This window comes from Chiloscyllium plagiosum, chromosome 20 (assembly GCF_004010195.1).
Source record: "Chiloscyllium plagiosum isolate BGI_BamShark_2017 chromosome 20, ASM401019v2, whole genome shotgun sequence".
Lineage (NCBI taxonomy): Eukaryota > Metazoa > Chordata > Chondrichthyes > Orectolobiformes > Hemiscylliidae > Chiloscyllium > Chiloscyllium plagiosum.
Genome location: NC_057729.1, coordinates 45,431,237 through 45,453,530, shown reverse-complemented (window position 1 = coordinate 45,453,530; position 22,294 = coordinate 45,431,237). Strand labels below are relative to the sequence as shown.

The window sequence follows — 22,294 nt, the reverse complement described above, 5'->3', positions numbered from 1 at the left end:
CAAAGGGACAACTATTTCATGCAAAGGGTGGTGCCACAGGAAGTGGTGGAGGCTGGTTCAATTACAGCATTTAAAAGGCATCCGGATGGGTATATGAATATGAAGGGTTTAGAGGGATATGTGCTAAGTGCTGGAAAATGGGACTAGATTAGGTTGGGATATCTGGTTGGCATGGACAAGTTGGACCAAAGGGTCTGGTTCTGTGCTGTACATCTCTATGACTCTGAGTTGCAGAACTAAGAAACTTTCAGTTGTGTCTGGCTTCAATTTCTTTGTACAGGACAGGTCAGGACAACTATATTTCAGAGCTGATAACATGCACTTTGACATTACTGTATTTCTAGTGGTTAAGCATCTCTGTAGGTTAGATTGCTGCATCTAATTCTAACTGCAAATCATGGGTACTACATATATTGACTTACATGGACAAATACCAGTTATGTGCAATCTACAAAATCTGTTCATGGAAAACTTGTTTTCTTCGGAATCAAATCCTTTACTGAATAGTCCCATTTTGCAAGTACACACACCTTTAAAATAACCAAATGTCAAAATAGCAATTATCACCAGCAATTTAAAATGTCACAGATGAAGCAACAAGTTTATTTTCCAGATTACAGAAATAGTGGTTTTATAACAGATTCAAAATCTATGTTAAACTTACAAGACCCTGCCGTCAAATGTACAGAAGAGCTTGGTATTTGAACATATGTTTAGAGTAGCAATCAAAAACATGACACTGCTCTAACTCAAAATATAACAAAAATAACAAACAATGTGAAATTAAATAAAAGTCACCTTGAACAATCTTGTTGTACCAGCAGAGGAAAAAAATCTCCCACTGCCCTAGCCACAAATTTATCAGAAGGCAAAGGTAAATGGTCTGGGAACAAGAAGCTATTAGTTACATTGATTCACAAAATGTATCAGAAATACAAAATGAACTACATTTACATGACTGAGTTTGGAAAGGCTTCTGACATTCAAGACCATTGTCATTTTTTCTGTAACCAGCTAAATGGTTTTGTCTCATGTCAACATAATAAAGCTGTTCACCAATAATGTCTCCTTTCTTTAAAAAAAACAGAAAAAGCACAATCAATTTTATTTATAAGACATGTAAGAATATAAACTGGAAAATGTCTGCTTTTTAATATCTCATTGTAGTTTCAGTATTTCCTTATGGATAAGGATCAATATTCTTGTCAACGCTGCCCATCCTGTCGGTCACACAATGTCCTGTCTCCCTCAAGTACCGATTAAGCACAGCAGCAGTCATCTTTTTTCCATCTACAGAAAATACATATTTAATGTCTGTATACAAATGTTCCAACATAGACAAGAGGAAACTCCCCACTGTTGCAGATCTGGGATACTACAATTCGGCTGAAAATAGTGATACCACTGTCATGTGAGATTTTATCCTCCACTCCAAACACAAGAACGAGATGGTTGAACAGCGTTTTATCAAGTATTTGACATTCCTCTATGTTGATTCTACATGCAACATTCACAGTAGCAGGCAGGGATGAGAAGCTTGGACTGTGCTCCAATTTAGGCATCAACACATTGTGTTAATCAGTATGTAATTGTGGGATTCACCTCAAACATTGTTTTAGGAAACAATTCATGGAATTGTTTATAGAGATTTAAAAGAACCTTAAAACTTTCTATTTGCATAGAAAGACAAACAGGCAAGTTTATTCTACTTAGCGGTTCGTACTACAAGGGTGTACATAGTTGATTTTATATAAATAAATGGTGATTGAATACAGACAGATTAAAGTATTAGTTTACTGGGCACATGCATGTCTTTGCATACATTCCCAATAATATGGCACATGGTCATCTGTACACACCAAGTGTTTTGATAGAATATGAAGTGTACATACACTGATTCAGAACAAAAGAATCAGTGTACGCTTGTATATAAGGCAATTCTGTACTCAAGGATGTGTACATGTGGTGATTTGGTACAGACAGTTAGGAAAGTAAGCCTGTGTAAAGATACTCATTTGGTAAGTTTTATATACATGAATGCACTATAACTTCGGTATGTGTGTATACTAGTGATTCTGAGAAAGACAAATGGCTTGCAAACAAGGCTCTATTTAGGTACTGAAAATTTCCAAATTAGGTTGGTTTGAAGAAATTAATTGGAGCATTTGGTAGAAAAAGGAACAAACTGTTTGAAAGTTTGTGAAAGAGTGGAAAATTGGTATAAAGTAACTTTTAAAGATGTACATTTGTTAAACAGGAGCTGTTAACCAAAAACGTGTAAAAATAGTCCCTTACATTTTCCCTCTTATAAATACCATCAACATATCCCAAAGTAAAAATGTGCCACATTTTCCTAAACAGGGGATCCCAAACAAGGAAAGTAACTTGGGAGAATGCCAAGAGAGAATTAATCTGTAAAACCATTTAATTGTCTTTCAGTAGGAAGTATTTTGGGGCAAAGCAGACCCCACAACATAGGTTTTGAAGATATGTTTTAAAATATTTACTTGTTATGTAAATTACTATTGGTGATAAAAGCCATTTAAGACAAAGTATGTTCCAGAGCCATTTAAAAGAGCAAAACAATTTCTTCTTTGATCAAAATAAACGTTAGTTAAAAATGCTTAAGTCATTTTGCTTGAATGCAAATAATTAACAGTGAAATGGACTAGGGTCATGATGGTTTAAAAATTCTGATGCCTTTTCATGTCATAACTACAGAAGTAGACAAACTGGTCAAGGTTAAGGCACAGTTCCCATCACAGATCTACAGGCAAAGCGCTATACTGACAGAGGCTTGAAGCAACAAAAACAGCAAAACACAAAACAGGAAAGAATTGTTTGTTTACTTAAAAAATTAAAAAGACTCCCCATTGAAAAACAATATGTTGCTCAGTTACTGTATAATTGCAAGATGCTTGTTTTTTGGCTGATCATTTTTACATTTCTCATCAAGGACACTTAAATAAAACTTGGAGGGGGGGGAAAGGGGGGTTAAAGACTGTAGTCAAACACATACATTATCTTCTAAAGCCACAAAAGTAAAACAACCCCACAAAGTTTGGATATTCATGGCAGCATTTGTCAAACTTGAGACAAAAAAAAAGTCCTCACATAATGGACTGAACAAGCTGTAGAAAACCTACAGCAAGAGACTAATTGGGCGTTTGAACAACCTACCAAAAAACATTGGGGCTAAAGCCTCTTTTTGTCATGAGGACAATTCTCCAATGATGTGCCCTTATTATCTTCAGGGACATCATGATTACTTCTGATCAATATGTCTTTTGTGCAACAATGGAGACCTTACATAATAACCAGCCAGGATGACAGTCATTTTTCAAGAGTGTTAGGAAAAACAGTGTGGGGAGCAAAATTACAGTTTCCATTTGAACTTGTATTCACAGTTTGTTAGGATTTGGTGTGCTTGTGTACTTCTTGAAATCTAAGCATCACATCACCACAAAGCATCAGAAAGGGGCAGGAAACAGAAAATGCAAGAATAAATTAGTGTAGCTGTAATTGGCCCAGTCTCCAGCTATTAAGACAATTTTCATATATAACTCACAACACATGGTTAGCAACTCCAATATTCATGCCCATTTGCCCTGGTAACTGGGCCTACAACAGCCTTTGGTAAAGACATCCAATTGGCTGATTTCTACCTCACTGGAATTAGCATAACCACTTGTTCATCATTTAGGTGTCCTCCAGCTGCCATTTAAAACTGATAAGAACAAAAGAATCTACAGACATGCACCCCAAAGCTGAGTATTTACCATTCAAGACCTAATCCAACAGCTGACCTGTTTGCAGCAGCAAGAGTTTCACATCTCTTTTGTTTATAATAGCAGAGAGAGTCTCTCTCACAGGGTCAGCCATCGCTTTGTTTGCTCAACTCTGATTAGCATATAGAAATGAAAGTAGAGTGGTTTGGGGGTGTGACAAGATAGAAGAGATATGTGATCATCACAGTTCTTTTCCCCTCAAATTTGCCAATTTTTAAAATCCAGCTTCATGAAGTTTTTGCTTTCCTTGCACGTGGCGAGGTTCCACTTTCTGTTTTCACTGTTCCATTTGATGCATTAGCTGCAGAAAACAAAACATGAAGGGAACAAAATTAGTTCAAGACAACTAATGCAGTTTTTTCCCCCCAACTAACATGAACCAAGAGCCAACTACTTATAAGAATCAAGGTCAATTGTTGGACTGGTGTCAGACCATGACATTACTTTATTCATTCTTGGGATTGGGCATCATTTAATGGCCTGGCATTTATTGTCCATCTCTTATTATCCTTGAGAAGATGGTGGTGAGCTGCCTTATTATTGAACTGTTGTAGGTACACCCAGATTGCTATTGGGAAGGGAGTTAGAGGATTTTGAGCCAACAACAGTGAAGGAAAAGCAATATATTTCCAAGTCAGGATGTTGAGTTTCTTGGACAAGAAATTGCAGGTGGTGCATTTCAATGTCTCCTGCTTTTCTGTCCAGATGGTACTGATGGGAGGCTGGATAGGCTAGGAGTTTTTCTGGAAATTAGAAGGCTAAGGGGTGACTTGATAGAGATTTATAAAATAATGAGAGGTATAAATAAGAGTTATAGAATAGTCAAAGTCCTTTGCCCAGGGTAGAGGGCATAAGTTTCAAGTTAGAAGGGCAATATTTTAAAGGGATCTAAGGGGCAACTTGTTCACACAGAGGATGGTGCATATCTGAAATGAACTGCTAGAAGAACTGGTAGGTGCAGGTACAATTACAACATTTAAAAGACATTTGGACAAGTGCATGAATATTTATTGTCAATATCAAGAATGTAGTGACAAGCGTTGCAACAATACAGTGCCATTTGAGTAAAAAGAAATAACATTAAATAGGAAGTTCATCTTCTACACAAGGAGTCAACAAACTGGTTGCATGTCTTTTGAAAGGTCTCTGCAAATCCCACAGCCAGTGCCACCACTGTCGCAGCCGACGACCCACTGAGTCTATGCTGCGGGCCTACCACACCCAGGAGACCTCTTCTGGCACTGCCACCACAGATAATCAGTCACGACTGCTGCAACAGATGGCCCACTGAGTCCTTGCCATGGCACCAAGCATGTGCCAACTTTCCACTGTGGGCCTATTGCAGCCCCTCTCCGCTACAGCCAATGGCCTGAATTCCCAAGTCTAGGCTCCAGGTCTACCAAAACCAGGAGTCCTCACTCCAGGCACCATCATCACTCTGGCTTCCCCATGATGTCAGAAGATGAAAGAACAGAGAAAGAAAAAGGTAGAAAGGAGACAGAGAGCGATAGCGAGAGGGGGCACGTGGCCAACCTAAAGGATATGGGTTCAAGAGTCTGAACACTACTTACCATGCCTGTGCTGCCACCTTGCATTGCATTCCTGAATAGGAAAGGTTTAGAGTGATACAGACCAAACACATGCAAATGGGATTAGATCAGTTTAGGAAATCTGATTAGCATGGAGGAGATGGACCAAAAGGTTTGTTTCCAGGCTGTATGATTGTATGATTTGAAAAGTGAAAGTTTGGCATAGGTTGACGAAGGAGCTGTGGGAAATTTCTGCAGTCCATCTCGTAGATAATATACACTACAGCTATTATTCAGCGATGGCAGAGGGTGTAAATGTTAGAAGATATTCTGTCAATCAAGTGGATTGCTTTGTCTTGGATTATTTTTTGGAGTTGCACTCAATCAATCAGTCAAATGAAGAATATTTAATTATACTCCTTACTTGTACCTTGCAGAAAGTAGGCAGGCTTCAGGAAATCAGAACATGCATTCATTCACAAGATTTTTAGCCTCTGACCTGTACCCATAGCCACAATATCTATACAACTAATCCAGGTTATCACCTGGTTAATAGTAACCCCAAAGATATTCATAGTAAGGGATTCAGTGATGGTAATGCCACTAAATTTAAGGGGTGACAGTTATATTTTCTCTTGGAGAGAGTCGTTGCCTAGAATCGTATCATGAAGGTTACTTATGCCACTTATCAACCTGAACCTGGATATTGTCCACGTGTTGCTGCATTTCGGCATGAATGCTTCAATGTTTGAGAAGTCATAAATAGTGAATATTGAGCAATTATCAGAGAACATCCTCACTCCTGACCCTATGATGGACGAAAAGGTAATCGGCGAAGCAGCTAAAGATGGTCAAGCCTGAGGAACATATGCAGCTTCCTATCCTGGAGCATTGGTAAACATAAAATATAATTCCACTGAACAGTTGACAGAAGGTAAGCAGGTGAAATGAAGAGAATAAGCATCACTGAAAGATGTCTGACCACAAAAGATGGAGAAACCAAAATGATGTTGGAGAATAGTTGAGCATGAAAAAAAAAAATCACCTTAGTTTGTCAATTTTAATTCAAATTGAGAACAGAAATTTTCTTCACTTTGTACTACTGCACGCAGACAAATTCCCATGATCCAGGCAACATTCTTCAATGAAATGAGGAACTATACATGAGCTATACAGGTACCAAACTACGACTGCTTGTCTCAAGACAGTTAACATAAGTCTGCATGCGAGAGTAATTTTCAACTCCTGGATCCTCTATGATACTTTTATGGCAAAAGACTTTTTTCTGTAATAATGAACAACAAATTTCACACAAATTATTCTAGCTAAGGTGCTAATTTATTGTTTTAAGTTACCAGTTCAGGTGGAAACTGAACACAGTTTGTCTACTCAAATTCATGCAATGTAATCCCAAATGCTGGAGTATGTCAAAGACAAAGGTCTGATAGTGACTCCATTCTAGATTCATTTTGGGTCTGTTTAAAAGATGAGGCAACTTCTAAAATGCAAGAGGCTTTTTCACAGTACATAAAACTTATTAAAGTTTGTGGTTCGGTTTAAATAAGAGGGCTACTCATAATGCGTTTTGAGCATCATTACAGACAAATATGGTATTTGCAAGTAAAGCCTTCTTGCTCTTATTTTATTTTTATCCAATGTCCACTTTTCAATATTCAAATTATCTTTCCTTGGTCTCAAAAGGCTACCTTTCGAAGTTGCTATTCTTCAGATCTTTACCAACCTCAAACATTCTGCAAATATTAAGACGGATATAATGAAATCTTGTCTGTGACATCTAATGCTACCTGGCTTGCTGTGTTCTTCCAACCTTCTGCCTGTCTACTGTGACATCTAATAGCAACACATGGCACATAAAACATTCTGTATCTGGGCCTTGAATTCTGACAGTATCCCCACAGAAACAGCAAAGGACGCTGTTTTATTGGGCTGTGACAGTCTCTCAGTGGAGTTGTCGTATGAGACTGAGAATCTAGACAGAAGCTCAATTAGCTTAAACGTTTTTTAAAAAGTTACCATTCTTATGAATCAGGTATGTAACTTGAACAGAATGCTCAGTATTTTTAGTTTATGAGACTAAATCATGGAATGAAGGCTCCAAAAAGATGACAAAAGCAACATGATTGTTTAAATTTTAATACTGACCCTTGTTATACTCTTTTTTTGAAGGTTTGCTCTTGGTATTAGCAACTTTTTTTCTGGGGATCTGATTCTGAGTGTGTTCTCTCCACTTCTTCAGCTGGAAGTTGATAAACTTCCACATCATCCATGCTTGTGTTAGGCAAATAGCACCTAAGCAACTAATCCTGTTCAAACATAAAAGGAAATTCAGGTCAATGAACGGTATAGCTATTTGTTCTGAAAACATGCACAAAAACAAATTCAACCTATAACATAGCACTATAAGCTTGTTATAATATCACAAATGATAAATACCTATATACTATTTCAGCACACAGTCATCTGGAAATGTAATTTCAGCAAAGCATCTTTTAATTTAAACCAATCTCTTTGGGTTGTTTTGGCTGTGTAATGCATTGGAGTGGAGGCTAGTCACAATTCTCCACAGCGACTCTCCAAATTAGGGCAATAGAAAACAGCATTATAATATTTCTCTGCAGGAAAGGAGTATAATTTAGAGGGAGAATAATAGTCATCAGTCATCATGAATTTCGTGGCCAGTAACAGGCAAGGATTTTCTGAAGCTATGCAATCAGCCACCTGCCTGCAGTCTTGACTGCTGGTTGCTGGGAGATGGCATATTTATTCCCCATTTAGAATTTAGAACATTTTTCATATTGTAAATAAAGCTTAGATGTATTCGCATTCATTTCATTATTTATTGCAGAAAGTGCAAGCCTTATTAAAAATCAAAGTGAAGACACTGAACCTTTAAAAAAAAGAGAAAATTACTGCTGACGTTTGTATGATTTTTTTCAATGAAAAATTACTTGCATTTTTTAAAATATCTTAACACATTACCAGAATCTGTTCCAAGACTTCTTGCCTAGAGCACTCTATTATTCTGAAAAGTAATTACGTCCATGATGTGGCCAATTCATCCACTGGAGTCTCAGACCAAGTGGTCCATCAAGGTATTTGATTTTGACTTGATTTGATTTATTGTAGTCACGCGTATCCAAGTACAGTGAAAAGCTTTGTTTTGCGAGCTGTACAGGCAGATCATAGCAATCAAGAATATATTAGAGATCATAGGGTGCTTAGACAGAGTGAGGCATACAAGGTCACAGCTTCATAGGAGGTGCACAAAGCAAGATCAACATTATTTGAAGTTGGAGATGTCTGTCCGATAGAATAATTACGGTAGGGAAGAAGCTGTTCTTGAACCTGTTGGTACACGTTCAAGCTTTTGTACCTTCTCCCTGACAAAAGAAGTTGGAAGACAACATCACTGGGATGAGAGGGGTCTTTGATGACGTTGGCAGCTTTTCTGTGGTGGCGAGAAGTGTAAATGAAGTCAATGGACAGGAGGCTGGCTTCCGTGATGGTATGGGCTGTGCACAAAACTCTGTAGTTTCTTATAGTCCGAAGCAGAGCAGTTACATTACCAGGCTGTTATCCATCCAGATAGAATGTTTTCTATGATGCAGTTGTAAAAGCCATAAAAGTCTGTAAAGTAACATAAAAAGGTACCTACAGGGGCTAGACAGACACAGGGTTAGAACTTGGAGGGGTAGAGTGGCAGCAGAATAGGTTGGCTGTCTCATCCAGGAAGGATGCATAAATGACAGAACTTCAAGAATGACAGTCTTTTATCTTGCTACGTAGTCTGTCATTAAATAACTGTTTTATTAAAAATATTAAACCATTCTTTATATGGAGTACACTCATACTATGAGTATTGGGTCAGCTAAATTAAAATGCTATGAAATCTAGTAGCATATTGGACTAGTATTTTAGAGATGAATTCAAATAAAAGTTCCTAAAAAAACCCATCAGGGCTACTTTCTTCTTGATGAATTTCTAAAAGAGATTTAATTTTGGTCCAAGATAGGTGTAAGGTGCATGAATAGAATGAGCTATTTTACTGCCTCAATTTATGACCAATTAGTCTGACATATAAAGACATTTTTTCCATTAACCATTCCAAAACAACGTTTACCCATAAGCAAGTCTTACACGAATAAAATAACTTTTTATTAGCTTGGTAAATCCTGACTTGTGTTTTAATAAAGAAATAAACTCCATTGTTATCTTTTGTTCTTAAAGATGAGATTATCTAATGCTTTATTTCAAAAGCAATAAACTATGACCTAGTTTAAAGATATTTGCATATTTCCACGTATAATTAAATTAAAGAATTCATCTCAGATTGGAGTGATCTGATGCATCATTGAATGATACAGCACTTAAAACATAAAATAGCCATTTAGCCCAACTGCTCAATGTTGGTACTTGTGCTATACTTATTACCTCATCGAAACACAGCAACATATCCTATTCTCTTTTGCTTATATACTTGTCTACCTTCACTTAAAAACATCTCATTCATTTCAATGACTTTGTTCCAACTCAGCTATTCTCTAGGCTGTCTTTCCAGCACATAAAATAAACATAGTGATCTTCTATTCGATCATAGCAGCTACAAAAAGGGTAACAGCATAATTTTCACCAGACCTTTCTTTGAAATCAAGATATCCTAGGCAAAATGTTACAAATTAAGTTTCAAACACTTCACTCAAACCTCTACCAATTTGATAGGTCTGCTACCAAAATATTTGTTTTAAAACTCCAAGGACACATAGCTACATAAAGTTTACACTGAAATACTGAGGCTGCTTAAGATGTCTTCATATTTTCAAAAACCTTGTGATGCAATAAAGATAGATGGTTTTATCTTAATGGAAAATGTTATTTTTCTATTAATAAATTTGGGTAATCAATTAAAAATGGAAAAAATGGTTAGAATAGTGGGAACAAAGTGCAATAATAGAAATTCTAAAAGGATAGGACCTGTACATAGCACACCTGGGAATAGGTTTCTTTTTTTTTTATGTACAATCTGGACAAATGCGTTAGATATTATGTAGTTTATCTTATACCAATGTGTTGGAAAACAGGATTCTGAAGTTAGAAACTAAGCTTTCTAAGATCCAAAAGTATTAACAGCACATGATAACAATTGTAAATACAAGTGTTTTGTAGCTTAAAGTTAGATCTGTTTGCTAGAAACTGAAGGAATTGATATTTATACTGTTAAATTCAGTGACAGTTCAAAGTGCTCACTGTTATACTTGCAATAAGATCATCAGATAATAGGAAGGATTCAAACAAAAAAGATTTCATGGTCAGTGAAGGGTTGCTAATGATACCAAACCTGCAGCAGTGACAAACTTATTTAAAATTAACTTTTATTTTCACTCCAAAGTATAATGTGCACAATAGATGGCACTAATTAGACAGGCTTTAATCAAGCTAAAGGAAAACCAATTATACAAAAGTGTAGTCAGAAATAACGCAGTGTCGTAATAGAGAAAGGATTTCAAGGGATGCAATGCCCCATGTCAGGAGTTGGTCAAGTTGATTTCCTGTGTACAAAGTAACCATATTTCAAGCTGAATTTGCACTTTTAAGATAATAAACATACCCTGGCTCTTCGAACACAACTGCCAGTAGCTCACGTTACCAATATCAGCATGTTATTTTGAAACGCTCCTGAGCGCAAACCAAAGTATATCCATGCAGAAAGAGAAGAAAAATTCACATGAAATGTTGCATGGTTTGCAATTTCACAAAAATTACCAACTAGATAATTAGCAGTACTGGTGGGAAAGTCCAGTCACCATCATGGTCAAGAATGATGCAAACAAAAGTGAAAGAGGTGCAAACTGTTTTTAAACAAAATTTGGCTCTAAAGGATTTTTAAAAACTAAGCTATACACTAAACACAAGTTAAATCATAATCAAACATTACCTAACAGTAGCCCATGCCTTTATGTTAAAATATGAAACTTAGAACCTCATGCAGACAAATAGGTACAATTCTTGTTCAAACACCAAACTCTCAAAATCACTAGTTGCCTACCTGACAGTCAACGTATTGAAATTTCCATTTGCAACTGAGAAGTCTTCAGTCCCTGCTCTTGCAAGGCCAAAGCCAAATGTGAGGACAGAGAAAGTCAAAGTGAGGAGGCGAGCCATTACGAAAAGTAAAGCCCAGAGTGTGAAGCTAAAGAGAATAAAACAAAACTTATTAAAAGAACAAAGTGAAGATCCTTCTACTATATTTTTTCCAGTACATATTGAGCACATTATTACTGGAACGTTAAAATATATTGAAGATTACAACCAGTTATTTGGAACAAAAAGCAAAATATTAGCATACTGTATTTGTCAATTTCAACAGCTGTGTCACAAAGCAACTCAGGCTCTAAAAACTGAAGCTCGTTTTCCTGATTACACTCCGCATGCCAAGTTTAAACTGATCAGAGCTATTCACCAACTCTCCAATCAGTGGAAATTGTATTAACATATTTTTCAGAGTATTAATGTCTAGTTTTCAATATATTGAACAAATTAATCATTATTGTTTTATTCTTCTACTTTATGTTTCTAATTGTCAAACTTACAAATGTCATGTCTGAATTAAATTGCATTTGCACCTTGTAAGGAATTTATATTCAAGAGGAAACAGTGCAGTGGTAATGCCATTAAATTAGAAATTCAGAGACCCAAGCTATTGTCCCAGAGACACTAATTTAAATTCCACAATGGCAGCTGGCAGAATAGGAATTCAATTAATAAATCTGAAATATGAAGCTAGTCCAAAGGGGTGGTGTAGTGGTAGTATTCCTACCTCTAGACCATGTCACTTGCTCCAGAGATTTTTAATAACATCAATGAACAGGTTGATTAGAAAATATTTACAAAGCTAGTTCTGGTAATGGTGACCATTAATCAATTCATGTAAAAATCCATCTGGTTCACTTATACCCTTTAGGAAAGCAAATCTGCCATGCTTATCTGGTCTGGCTTACATATGACTACAGACACACATCAATGCAGTTGACTCTTAGCTGTCCTCAAATAGTCTAACAAGTAATTTAGTTTAAGATATTATGGATGGACAAGAAATGCATCACTCAGATCCTTCCAACTCTTTGATCATCCATGGGCTGATTGGGTATATGCATCGGTCCACACTCCATTTTATCCTCTAAGGCTTTTTTTTAATATACCAGCCTTTCCAGCTCAAATTACAATTTTACCAAATTTTGAGACTTATTTTTGTGATATCTACAAACTGAGTATCCCCCAAGGTCTCATCCAAAGCAATAACAAAGTAAACAAGTACTGCCCAATATGTCAATAATTCTCTAAACTAAACACCCATTGGTTTCTGTCAACTAGTTCATAACTAATTTTAAACTGGAAATATCCAGTTCAGTCAACACTTAGACACGAAGGGCAGGTTATAACAATACTGCAATGTTACATTAACCGGTCCTGTTCATTATCTGTCCTTTTCAAATAGAAATGGTATACTGACTGTCCTGCTGTGTCCAATTCAGGGCTCAGGGACAGGTTGTGGGTGAGATAAGTAGAGGGATCCAGGAGGTAGAGTTACAGGAGCCTCAGCCTTTGTCCTTGACCAACAAGTTTGAGAGTCTTGCTCTGCATGGATGGCAATGGGGGCGGCAGGGAGGATGAGCCATCTAACCGCAGCACCATGGTGCAGGGAGCCATCCATGTAGGGGGAGAGAAACAGAGTTGTAATTGGGGATAACACAGTTAGGGGCATAGACACTGTTCTCTGTGGTCAGATCGAGAGTCCCGAAGGTCGCGTTGCCTACCTGGTACTTGCGTTCAGGATATCTCACCTGGGCTGCAGAGGAACTTGGAGTGGGAGGGTAAAGTTCCAGTGGTCGTGGTCCAAGTAAGTAAAACTAGGTCAGAGGTTCTACAAAGGGATTATGAACAGCTGGAAGCAAAGTTAAAAAGCAGAACTAAAAAAGGTAATAATCACTGGATTACTACCTGAGCCACAAGCTAATTGGCACAGGGTCAATAAGATTAAGTAGGTAAAAGAGGGCTTATAGATTGGTGTGGGAGAAATGGGTTTGAATTCATGGGACATTGACAACAGTACTGGGAATACGGTACCTGTTCTGATGGGAGGTGTTCATCTAAACCTGTGCGAATTGCATGAGTAGGACTGCCAATAGTCAGCCTTTAGATCAATAATTTGGGGGGGGGAGGGGCGGGTTCAGTTGGGGAAATGAGAAAACCCAAATTAAAGGAAGAGGTAAGTTGTTACAGACCAGGCCAGACCCTCTCAAATCATTTCAAGAAAGTTGCCCTGAGCCTAACTTTGCTAGTTGTTTTAAGCAGATGTCGAGATGCAGCTGGTCAAACCAGTTAGTTTTAAACAAAACAAAAATTTATTTAGAAGATGACAGAATGAAACAAACAAAAGAGAACAGAATACCAAGGAACTTAACATAAAACCCAACAGATTATCACAACTAATTATGCTCCATAAACACCCCTTGGCACAAAAGGTAAAGTCTGACAAGAGAAGTCTCAGAGAGAGAGGAGGGTCACCATGGACCTGCTTCTTTGTTTCCAGCAGCTTTTTAAATTGCCTGACTGCTTTCAATGAATAGCCAAACCAACCAAACCAGAGAAAAGCTAAGCTGGGAGAACTGGCCACTCCCTTTTCATTGTATAAGTGTTTGTTTTAATCATGAAAGCCTTTTGCCTGAAGCCGTATCTGTTAGCTACAATCAAATTGGCCCTAAAACCCTTCAACTCCAAACTTTTCAGAATCTGTGCTTTTATGACATCCTGAAAAAAAAACCAAGGACAACATAGTGTTGCTAAATGAGCGGCATCATCACAGGTAAGAATACAAGTCAGTGATGTGGCAGATGGTGACCAGACAAGAGGTGAGGGACAGAGCAGGTGAATGTCTTTATGCACCAAGGAATTATCAAATAACTAGGGAAATTTACCAGGAAAACAAATTCAAAAACTTTGTCTCTGAATGAATAAAGCATTTGAAACAAAATTAATAAGTTAACGGCACAAATAGAAATAAAAAGGTACGGTATGGTAGTGATTACTGAGACATGATTACAAGGAGGCCACATCTGGAAATTGAAAATCCAAGGGTGCTCAGCATTTTGGAAAGGAATGGTAAGGGAGGTGATGTAGCTTTCCTGGTAAAGGTAGGAATCAACGTTATAATGAGAAATTACATGAGCACGGGAGATCAAGAGGTCTGGGTGGAAATAAGAAATGGCAAAGGGAAGAAAGTACTCGGCAGGAGTAATCTATATAGTACTTCTGCAGGGGGACACAGTATAAACCAAGAAATATTAGAGGCTTGCAAGAAATTTACAGCATTAATCATGGGTGATTTTAACATGCACATAGATCAGAAGAATCAAATTAATCAAATTGGCAAGGGTAGCCTGCAGACAGTTTATTGAATGTATTAAAGATTTTTTTCTTGGAGTAGTATGTTAAGGAACCAACCAGGGACCATGCTACTCTGGATTTGGAATTGTGCAATAAGAAGAGAAGAGATTAATTGATGACACCACAGTTAAGGATCCTCTGGGGAGTAGTGACTGTAGTCAGACAGAATTCAAAATTCAGTTTGGAGGTAAGAAAGTGGAGTTGCACACTAGTGTTCTAGAATTAAACAAAGGAAATTACATAGGCATGAGGACAGCTTTGGCCTGAGTAGATTGGGCAGGAAAGCTAAAAAGTAAGACAGTGGATGAGCAGTGGCAGCTGTTCAAACACTACTCAATTCCTCACAACTAAAATATATCCCACTGAGGAAAATGGGTAAAAAGTATCCATGGTGACACATGAAGGTCAAGGACAATATAAATTCAAAAACGAAGGTATATCACATTGCAAAGGTCAGTGACAGGCTGGAAAATTGGAAAACTTTCAAACATGAGCAAAGGAATAGTCAAAATTAATAAGGAGGACAAAGGTAAATTATGAAAGAAAACTAGCTCAAAATGTCAAGAAGTATAGCAGAAGTATAGGTATATAAAAAGGAACAGAGTTGCAAAGGTGAATGTTGACCCCTTGGATGATAAAACCAGAGAGTTAATAGCAGGGAGCACTGAAATGGCTGAGATGTTAAATCAGTACTTTGCCTCAGTTTTCATGGTGGAGGACAACAGTACCATTCCCATTGGAATGGGCAAGTCAGAGGCAATAGAAAGGGTAGAACTTAGAACAAACAACATTGATAGGGATAAGGTACTCAGCAAACTATTGGGACTGAGGGCAGATAAGTCGCCCAGGCATCATGGTCTACATCCTAGGGTAAAGGAATTGCCAGCAGAGATAGTGGATCAATTGTTGTAATATTCCAACTTCCCTGGACATGGGAGAAGTTTCAATGCAGTGCCCTTAGTCAAAAAGGGAGAGGGGCAATAAATGGGAAATTGCAAACCAGTTAGTTTAACATCTGTTGTTGAGCAAGTGTTAGAATCAATCAAAGCAATATCAGGATATTTGGAAAGTCAAAACACTATCCATCAGAGTCAGCATGGTTTTAGGAAGGGCAAATCATGTTTTGACTAATTTGCTTGAGTTCTTCAAAGATGTAACAAGCAAGATGGATAATGGAGGTCCTGCAGATGTAATAAATCTAGACTTCCAGGGGGTGTTGATAACATACTGCACAAAAGATTAATTCACAAGGTTGAATCAGATAGGATCCAGGATAATTTATTAGCTTGGATAGGTGACCGGTCGATGGACAGAAAACAGTCGGGATAAACAGTGGGGTGGCTCAGTTGTTAGCACTGAGGGTCCCAGATTTGATTCCAGCCTCGGGCAATTGTCTGTGTGGAGTTTGCACATTCTCCCTGTGTCTGCGTGGGTTTCCTCCGGGTGCTCCAGTTTCCTTCCACAGTCCAAAGATGTGCAGGTCAGGTGAATTGGCCATGCTAAAATTGTCCATAGATTAGATGTGTTAGTCGGAGGGAAATGAGTCTGGGTGGGTTACTCTTCAGACGGTCAGTGTGGTCTTGTTGGGCCGAAGGGCCTGTTTCCACACTGTAGGGAATCTAATCTAATCTAAATGGCTTTTTTCCTGGATGGCACAGGGTTCAGTCCTTGGACAACCTACATTAATGACTTGAATACAGAGATAGAAGGCCCAATAGCCAAATTTGTGAGTGACACAAAAATAGGCAGGATTGTAAATTGCAATGAGGAAATAAAGAACCTTACATATGGATATAGATAGGTTAGGAAAGTGGGCTAAAATGTGGCAGATGGAGTTTAACATGGATAAGTGTGAGGTCAGCATTTTGGTCAGGAAAATGGGAAGGTGACTTATTATCTAAATGGAGAGACTTCAGGGTGCTACAGTACAGAGGGATCTGGGTGTCCTCGTTCACAAGTCACAGAAAACTAGCATGCAGGCATAAGTAGCTTCAGGAAAAATAATTCATGTTTTAGCAGTGCGATTTGGGTATAACGTCACTGAAGAATTAGAGAATGGTATTTTGGAGAATGCTTACTTCCGTTGGCAATTGCGCGATTCCAGCAGGGATCGTTTGCACGCTTCATTCTACGCACGTGCCAGTGCCCTCACATGCATAATGTCGGTACCAATCTTTCTGCATATGCAGAATGTGAGCTCCGTTCTTCATGCCTTTCTACACGTGCCGGTGAGAGCTGCCAACAGAGCAGCTGAGAGGGGTACTGTACAGAGAGCAGCTTTCTCACATTTCTGAAATGTACTATGTTCAATTTACTTTTGTTTCATTAATAAATATGATTTCAACCTTCATTCAGTTTGTGCTCTACTTTGCATTACACTTGGTGATTTTTGAGTAACCGTGAGTGTTTTTTTTGCTGGTTTGCCCCTAACCCCACTTTTCCCATAGGCTCCAATATTTCTATTAAATGATTTTTCTATTAAGTGAGGTTTCACTGGAATGTAACTATGACATTATAGAAAAACTACCTGTGCAGCAGATAAAAAGTGAATGGAATGTTGGTTTTATAACTAAAGGAATAGAATATAAAAGGTAAGGAAGTATCATTGCAACGATACAGGCATTAGTAAGACCACACCTGGGGTACTGTGCACAGTTTTGGTCCCCTAGTTGAGGAACTGCACAGTAGCATTGGAGGCTCACTAGATTGAGCCCAGAGATGAGGGATTTGTCATATGAATAGAAATTGAACACTTTAGGCCTATACTCTCTAGAATTTAGAAGAATGAGGGGAGATCAAATTCAAAATGATAAAAGTTAAGGGTAAATAGACATGGAGCAGATGCTTCCTCTCATGGGACATTCTAGGACAAGAGGTTATAGTCTTAGGATAAGGGGTAGCAAATTTAAAACGGAGTTGAGGAGAAACTATTTCTCCCAAAGGATTGTGAATCTGTGAAATTCACTACCCAATGCTGGGATAGTGAGTAAATTTGAAGACAAGTTAGGCAGATTTTTAATTGGTAATGCGTTGAAGGGCTATGGGGAAAAAGCAGAAAAATGGGGGTGAGGAGCATATCAACCATGATCACATGGTGGAGCAGATTTGATGGGCTGAATGGTCTAATTCTGCTCCTATATTTTATGAACTTAACCATCTCTCAATTTACATGTGAGACCTGAAAAGGGACGCGAGAGCATTTTCAATCTTTTAACTTCCTTCAGCAGCAGATGATGCTTACTATCAGGATCCATTAGTTTTCTGCTGCCTAATCCAGGACTAATTCCTTTATTTAGTTACTTTGAACAATTGTTCCACATTCGCCTCTAACACACCTGCATTCCCACTCAAGTTCAAAAACAGATAATATCTCACTCATACATTCTTCCTCTTCATTAGATCTTCTCATTCACCTTTGTACATTTCCACCAACTCTAATTATTTTTTGAAATTTAGTATTCTTCAGATGTCATTGTTAGGTTTATTATTTGCTCGTCTTTCTTTCCAACAACTCTCCTTTTTTAACTTGTCATTACTTCTGCTCTTACAAACCCAACTTGGGTTAAAGGAAGAGCCTAATAATTTATGTACTGGATAAATTTGAAGTGTTATGGAGCGACATCTACATGTAGATTACAAAAGTAGGGATATAATGAAGCTGTACAAAAACACTGGTGAAGCCAAAACTGGAGTATTGTATGCAGTCCTGGTCACCACATTACAGGAAAGACGTAATCGTTCCACAGAGTGTATAGAGACGATTTATTAGAACATTGCCAAGCCTGGAGAATTGTAGCTACAAAGGGATTGGAGAGGCTGAGGCTGGAACAGGGAAAGGCTAAGGGGTGACGTGATTGAAATATGCAAGATTGTGAGAGACAGAAATAGAGTAGACAGGAGGAACCTGTTTCCCTTGGCAGAGAGTTCAAAACACGAGGGACATAGATTCAGGTTAAGTGGCAGAAGGATTAGAAGGGGACGCGAGCATTTTTTTAAGAAAAAAAACACAAGAGTGGTAGGTAACTGGAATTTGCTACCCGAGTTAGTGGAGTGTTATGGACTAGGCCATATCACTCAAAACATTCTAAAGCAGGCAGCCCAGACTATAACTTTGCTATGTATTTCGCTAAGTGTACAGTGAAAATTACCGAGAGTAAGTTAGCTAGGTTGACTACCAGGTTTTAAAACAACCAAAGATTTATTCACAGAAGTATGGAATGAAGCAGGAATATCCACAGAACTCAGACTATCCAAACTTGACTTAATTATGCTGTTCCAAATATACACAACAGTCCCAATAAACAAACACCTTAAACAGAGTAAAACTGAAACAGAGGCTTACAGGTCTAAATTAGAAGGGCAGAAGGAAAGAGAGTCTCGCAGCCTGTTTCCACACAACTCCTACTGAACTGACTCAAACTTCTGATTTTAGGACTGAGCACTCCACTTTTATTATACAGGTTATTTCGAAAACGTGAAAGCTGTGGCCGAAAGTCTCATCTGTTTATGGATAAACACAAAGACCTCCCAAAACTCTTTCCATCTCTGTACCAAACCAGTCATTTCGGAGCCTGAACTGTTTTATGACCCCTCTGAAAAAACAAATCACGGACACAGTATCCTGTGGAGGCCTGTGACCAACTGGAGTGCCACAAGGATCAGTGCTGGATCCACTACTTTTTGTCATTTATATAAATGATTTGGATATGAATATAGGAGGTATACTTAGTAGGTTTGCAGGTGACACCAAAATTAGAGGTGTATGGACGGCGAAGGAGATTACCTCAGATTACAATGGGATCTGGACCAGATGGGCCAATGGGCTGAGGAGCGGCAGATGGAGTTTAATTTAGATAAATGCGGGGTGCTGCATTTTGGGAAAGCGCATCAGAACAGGACTTATATACTTCATGCTAAGGTCCTGGGGAGTGCTGATTAACAAAGAGACCTTGGAGTGCAGGTTCATAGTTACTTGAAGGTAGAGTTGAGGTAGACAGTCTAGTGAAAGTGGCATTTGGTAGCTTTCCTTCATTGGTCAGAGCATTGAGTAAAGAAGTTGGGAGGTCATGTTGCTGCTGTACAGGACATTGATTAGGCCACTTTCGGAATATTGAATGTAATTCTGGTCTCCTTCCTATCGGAAAGATGTTGTGAAACTTGAAAGGGTACAGAAAATATTTCCAAGGATGTTGCCAGGGTTGGAGAATTTGAGCTATAGGGAGAGGCTGAATTGGCTAGGACTGATTTCCCTGGAGCGTTGAAGGCTGAGGGGTGACATCACATAGGTTTATAAAATCATAAAGGGCACGGATAGGATAAATAGACAAAGTCTTTTTCCCTGGGGTGGGGGAGTCCAGAACTAGAGGGCATAGGTTAGACTGAGAGGGGAAAGATAGAAAAGAGACCAGAAGGGAAACATTTTCACGCAGAGGGTGGTGTGTATGGAATGAGCTGCCAGAGGAAGTGGTGGAGGCTGGTACAATTGCAACATTTAAAAGGCATCTGGATGGATATACAAACAGAAAGAGTTGAGGGGGATATGGGCCAAATGCTGGCAAATGGGACTAGATTGTGCTGGGGTATCTGGTCAGCATGGACGGGTTGGACTGAAGGGTCTGTTTCTGTGCTGTACATCTCTATGACTATGCTTGAGAAAAAGCAACAGCATTTAGAAAAAAAAGGACCAGCTCTGTGACAGGAGGCAGAAATCTCTAACATGGAGTCCCCTTTTATACTACATCATTTCTATGGTTCTGTGCATGGTTAAAGGACAAAAAAAGAGCAAACTGTTCATACTCAAGTAAGTCCACAAATGTACTTACCCCTTTTGTTTGTTCTCATCACTGAAGTAGAACAATCGTGATGCATGAAACAAGAGCTCTACCAGGTAATGCGGCACTAAGAGAATCAAGCCCAGTCTGTGAAGACTGTGAAGATAAACAAAAAAATCTTAAAATACAAGAATGCAGGGTACTTCTGAACATAAGTCAAACTATCAATTTTATTCTAAACAGAACACCCTCTGTAAATCAACCACAATTTTTAAAAAATTATTTAACCTATTTTTCTAATCAACCCATTTGGAGACATTACTGCACCTCTCTAGAGCAGGTGGCACTTGAACTTGGGCCTCCCAGTCCAAGGTGAGGGAGGCTACCACTGTGCCACAAGAGGTCCCATTTGTGGATTATACCTATTTTTCCAATCAATCTATTCAGAGATATTGCTGCACACTTCTAAAGCTTGAAACAGTCATCTTCGTTCAGAGGTAGGGACACTCACTGTGCCACAAGAGCCCCAGTATGAATCTGCTTCATAAATTTTTAATTTTTCTAAATCAGCCTATTTCGAGATGTTATTACAGATCTCTGGAGCAGGTGGAATTTCAACCCAGGTTCTCTTAGTCCAGGGGTAGGGACACTATCACTGTGTTGTAAAACACCCAAGTGAATTCACATAATTGATTAATTACAACTGGTATCAACTTAACACTGTCGTCAGATTGGACATGAAGTTTATCATTACTGCACTGAAAAATATAGCAAAAAGGGATGAAGATAGTAAATTGATCAAAATTGCAAAAAAAAACAATTATTTCAAAAACCTCACTGTGCACTTCTTCAATAACATTACAATAAAAATTTAAAAGCTCATTTATCTGGAAGCAAGCACACCTTGTGAGCAGATTGCTAACACCTGAGTTGATCTATAACTGAATGTCAAACGTAGAACTAACCATGTGACCTTCTGAATAAATTCACTGTATCTGAGAACAAAAATGTCAAACATTGGTCACATTATCTTAGAAACTGAAGATAATTTGCTGACTGGTTGGCATTTGGTTCAACATATATGAAGCAGAATATACAAATACATTATACTATATCCAAATAAGCAAGCAATATGTTTTAATAAGTTAACAGAAAGAGAAATCATTTTATTCCAAAACTTCGGCTTCATACTGATGGTTAGAGTAAGAAAAGTGGTCAGTGAGCCAACTTGTCGGAATAAGTTTTCTAATCAATATGATTAGATGACAAGCTGAAATATTAAAGGTCCAGCCTTTGGCTGCAGTATAATCTATTTGATATATACACCAATATATTACAAATAAATTTCCATTATTCTTGCCTCCATCATCTACATGAGTTTTCAGAAGCAAATATTAACAGTTCAAGTTGTAGGGAACAAGAGGATTACAATTAATAACTCTTCACTGTGTACCAGTGTGACATTTCTTTTAAAATCCGCTGAAGTTTGTTATATTGTCTAGCATCAGAAGATTTGAAAAGAAATAGAATGCAAGGAGAACAATGTGTAAAAGGTAGCAGAGAGGTGACAGCCCAAGAAGGGATGCAAGAGGAGTGTACTGTTCAACAGGTAGCTCTCCTTACACGCTGCTTCTTTTCAAAATAAGACAACTTTTGTGAGGACAAGAATAACACCATAAAGATCCAAAATGAAACAAAATATAGAGAATGTCATAAAAAATGGGCTTCTTGCACTCATGAACAG

General features: G+C 38.1%; 1 protein-coding gene across 4 annotated transcripts in view; it reads right to left on the bottom strand.

The window, feature by feature from the left end:
* Window positions 1-573: 573 nt before the first annotated feature.
* Window positions 574-22,294, bottom strand: part of LOC122560232 (translocating chain-associated membrane protein 1-like 1) — a 103,340-nt gene continuing 81,619 nt past the window's right edge. For 2 of the 4 annotated variants that reach the window (XM_043710705.1, XM_043710706.1), the window contains 4 exons: window positions 20,602-20,706; window positions 11,382-11,525; window positions 7,481-7,641; window positions 574-4,089 (listed from right to left, as the gene is read on the bottom strand). In XM_043710705.1, coding sequence (XP_043566640.1) covers window positions 4,016-4,089; window positions 7,481-7,641; window positions 11,382-11,525; window positions 20,602-20,706 — 484 coding nt within the window. In that variant the 3' untranslated portion in view covers window positions 574-4,015. Of the gene's footprint in view, window positions 4,090-7,480; window positions 7,642-8,317; window positions 11,012-11,381; window positions 11,526-20,601; window positions 20,707-22,294 lie in introns of those variants that run through there. The other 2 variants (XR_006314705.1, XR_006314706.1) reach the window with 2 other exon arrangements.